The sequence below is a fragment of the Cryptomeria japonica genome, chromosome 6 (assembly GCF_030272615.1).
Source record: "Cryptomeria japonica chromosome 6, Sugi_1.0, whole genome shotgun sequence".
Taxonomy (NCBI): domain Eukaryota; kingdom Viridiplantae; phylum Streptophyta; class Pinopsida; order Cupressales; family Cupressaceae; genus Cryptomeria; species Cryptomeria japonica.
The window spans coordinates 20,883,160-20,887,128 of record NC_081410.1 but is presented as its reverse complement, the minus strand read 5'-3'; the positions used below and the strand labels follow the sequence as shown (position 1 = coordinate 20,887,128).

General features: G+C 38.5%; 1 protein-coding gene across 1 annotated transcript; it reads right to left on the bottom strand.

Moving 5' to 3' along the window:
• Nucleotides 1-676: 676 nt before the first annotated feature.
• On the bottom strand, nucleotides 677-3,174 carry LOC131048081 (cytochrome P450 82A3). The gene is made up of 2 exons (XM_057981940.2): nucleotides 2,137-3,174; nucleotides 677-1,484 (listed from the first exon to the last, which is right to left on the bottom strand). Exons 1-2 carry the CDS (start codon nucleotides 3,058-3,060, stop codon nucleotides 864-866), a joined length of 1,545 nt encoding a protein of 514 aa, XP_057837923.2. The 5' UTR covers nucleotides 3,061-3,174; the 3' UTR covers nucleotides 677-863.
• Nucleotides 3,175-3,969: the final 795 nt, after the last annotated feature.

Sequence of the window (3,969 nt, the reverse complement as noted above, 5' to 3'; positions counted from 1 at the left end):
CCAATTATAGAGATAAAGCTTCATGATTTCCTATATTTGTCACTCTACTTAATATCACATGCTTCAATAGTCAAACAACCAATAACAACTTTACATTTCATATGTACAATAAAGAAGTAGTTCAAGTTTAGCTTTCAGTTCTTTTAAATAGATTGTAACATTTAACTTCTATATTTATTATTGGTTGTTTTGTAAATCAAAAAATAATTAATAATTATGTGTGAAGAAAACCATTCTAGACACCTTATCATCAAAGCTTTAGATTTCCTTATATTTGTCATTAGACAAACATTCAATATGAGTATATCAAATATCAATTTCAATTCATTTAATGAGACAGGAATGGTTGTTGTGTGAAAATAATGAGATTGTAATGTGAAAATAATGAGATTGTAATGACTGTTGTGTGAAAGAAAGAGAGTTTTCATTTGTCACTAGTCAAACACTCAATATGAGCAGCTCAAATTTCAATTTTAATTCATTTAATGAGATGGGAATGATCCTTGTGTATAATGAGATGGTAATAATCGTTGTGTGAAAAAAAAGAGTTCATTTGTCACTAATCAAATCATTGTGTGAAAAAAAAGAGTTTTCATTTGTCACTAATCAAACACTCAACATGAATCATTGTGTGAAAAAAAAGTGTTTTCATTTGTCACTAATCAAACACTCAATATGAAAAGCTCAAATTTCAATTTCAAATCATTGTGTGAAAATAATGAGATGGCAATGATAGTTGCGTGAAAAGTGAGAGAGTTGAAAACAAGCTCTCTATAGAGAAAATACCATAGGCGTCTTATCACCACTTTAAATAGACTCATTTTATCATCACTTATGTGGTGGATCTAGATAGATTCATGTATTCAGTAGAGATGTGGAGGAAGGCGGGGTTTGACGATGGCCTCGACAGGAAATGCTCTGGGCATGGTGAATCCAAATCCCTCAGTCATGTCAATAACAGTTCCCTCTGGACTGCACCACTCGAAGCTCTGAAGCATTCGGGCCAATGTATACGTCACCGACAACAGTGCAACAGACATGGCCGGGCACATTCTTCTTCCTGAACCAAACGGAATTAGTTCAAAGTTCTGTCCTTTCACATCAATCTCTACACCACTTTTCAAGAACCGCTCAGGATCAAATTCAGTGGGTCGATCCCACACGGCCGGATCCCTCTGTATTGCCCACACATTCACAATGAGCCGTGTCCCAACTGGAACATGCCATCCTCCAACACTACAGGGCTCTATGGATTCATGAGGAGCCAGAAGAGGCCCCGGCGGATACAGCCGAAAGGTTTCTTTTACAATCGCCTCCAAGTATTTCAGCTTGGGCAGATCTGATTCATCAACTAGTCTTTCCCTTCCAATTTCAATGTCTAGCTCTTCCTGCGCTTTTCGAAGAATCTCAGGGTGCTGCAACAGTGACGCCAGTGCCCACTCCATCGTAACAGCGGATGTGTCTGTACCTGCAGTTACCATTGCCTACAAAACCCAACTCAAAAATTTCAATCCTTATTTCGATATCAATTGATAACAAAAATGATAATTGATGCTATGAGAGTTTTACAATCTATATTATAATTCTCTTAGAGTTTCTGAATTAGATTGTGTGTCAAAATATTTTAATATCAATGTTTCAAATCACAGTCCATGATTCATCATCAGAGAGAGTTCATTGTTAATTTTTTTTGGCACACAATCTAATCCAGAAGCTCTAAAAGAAAAATGATAATGATGGAAGACAAACCCTAATTGACACAATTAGGATTAAAATGATGTTCAATTGACATGAAAGGTTGATCATGATCATAGATTGAGCATAAAGATTGTCATTGATAAGACCTAAATGAAACTTGAGAAAATAAAATAAAATAGAAAAAAAAAAAGAATGACACAATACCAACAAATGATAAATATCAAATGTCTGACATAAAAAAAGTGTTAGAAAACCCTAAAGAAATGTTAGAAAACCCTAAAAAAAGATAATGCCAACAAGATAACTGTAAAAAAAAACTTTATTAAAAAAAAACAAAAAAACATGAACATGTTGCAAACGTTGACCATTTTTTGGATACCTATGAATTACTAATTCGATAACCATTTCAATGATCGAAATTACAGAAGTTGAACTCACAATGGCTATGGCTTTGACGGTGGTATCCCTATCATCGGATTCATCGATTTGATTGTTATCTACGGCATCGATGAGCACGTCAATAAGGTCTTGTACTTGTGATTCATCAGTCCTCCCATTCTTCTCACGATGGTCATTCACCAAAGTCTGCATAAAACTATCTCTTCGCTTCTGCACTTCTTTCATGCGCGCTTCCACGCCATGCCAATCAAGCCATCTGAGAAACGGCAGGTAATCGCCGACATTGAACTCCCCCAAAACGGAGAAAGTATCAGCGATCATGTCTTTGAAGTGCTGGGCTTCTTCAGAGGCCTCGGAATAGAAGCTTCCACAGTAACGCTTGCTGGCAATCATGCGCACTACGATATTGAACATCAATTCAGCAAACATGGAGCTCATGTTTACCCTCCTCTCGCCCTTTTTCTCACAGCTCTTGAAAAGAGAACAGATGAGAGATGAAACTTCTTCTGTGCGGAGGGGATTGAAGGAGTTGATTCGTTGAGCAGAGAAGAGCTGAAGCCTTGAAACTTTCCTGGCGTCTCTCCAGTAGGCACCGTAGGGAGAGAAGCCCAGCATTTTGAAGTGATAGCCCATGATCTCTCCTCCTGCCATGCGTGGCCGAGAGGCAAACGCAGCATCGTTTGTTTTGAGACATTGTTTTGCCATCTCTGAAGTGGACACCACCAAGATTGGGCGCCACCCAAGTTGTAGATGCATGACTGGTCCGTAGCGCTGGGAGAGGGAGTATAGTATATGGTGGAGTGGGATCTTCTTCTTGTTTAGGAGATGGAGATGCCCAATTATCGGCCATGAGGGAGGGTGAGGGGGTTTGCCCAAATTGATACTTTTCATAACATGATAAGCGAGTACCAACAGGGCTATGACGGCTGCAACAACAGCTGCTGCAGAATCCTCTAGTACCATTGTAGCTCTACCGTTGAAGTTCAGATATCCACATTAGGTAGCGGCGTCCCCCATTAATAAAAGGAAAAGTCCCTACGGAAAATTCAATTAAAAGATTTTTCTTCCTAGCGTGCTTGGACTAAGAAGGTTGAACCGTAGTTTCTGATTCACGTGTTTTGAATTAAGGAAATCTAGATGGATTGATTGTCGCAGACGCTATAAGTAGAGGGTACGTGTAAAAGTTTCCACCGTTTGTTCTAATATTTTTATCAGAATTCAATCAAGTCAAATTGATTGGTCTATGTTTCATGAGTAGTGGTTCACAAGAACTCATTTTTCATGAAAATGAATGATACACTTGGCACTTATTTCATCTAGGTGATGTTCACAAAAGTGGAGCATTAACCTTCCCGAGAGGTCACCCATCCCATTATTGCTTCAACTCAAGCACGCCTAACCTTGGAGGAAACTTCATAGTAAAGCTCACTTCAGATGTATTACTAGAATGGGTGACCTCTCGGTAAAGCCCGATGCTTCACCTCTATGAGCATCATCTATATGCAACGAGTTCTAAGTGTACCATTCATTCTCATGAGAGATGGGTTCTTGTGAACCATTACTCAAGAAAGATGGGTCAATGGGTTTGACTCAAAAACTACACAGTTGAATCTTGATAGAGATATCATAATTTGACTTGTGGAAATATCACCTGTTTATCAAATTTGGTTATATTCAAACTTTCTAGTTTGACTCAAATTTATTAATTCATATTTTATATGTAATTCTTAATAAGCATCACTTTTTTATAAGTATGAATGATGCGTAGATGCACGTTCAATGGTGAGGGCACATGCACAAGCACATGCAGGGGCAGGTGTTTGTGTGCTCACTCCCACCCACCCTTTCCCTTTGTCCTCTCTCCTTCCTCCT

Excerpts from the sequence above, each read along its gene's own strand:
- LOC131048081 (XM_057981940.2), bottom strand. The coding sequence starts at position 3,060 with ATGGTACTAGAGGATTCTGCAGCAGCTGTTGTTGCAGCCGTCATAGCC. Across the intron at positions 1,485-2,136 it reads CCGTCAAAGCCATAGCCATT|GCAATGGTAACTGCAGGTAC; the intron begins GTGAGTTCAACT and ends TGGGTTTTGTAG.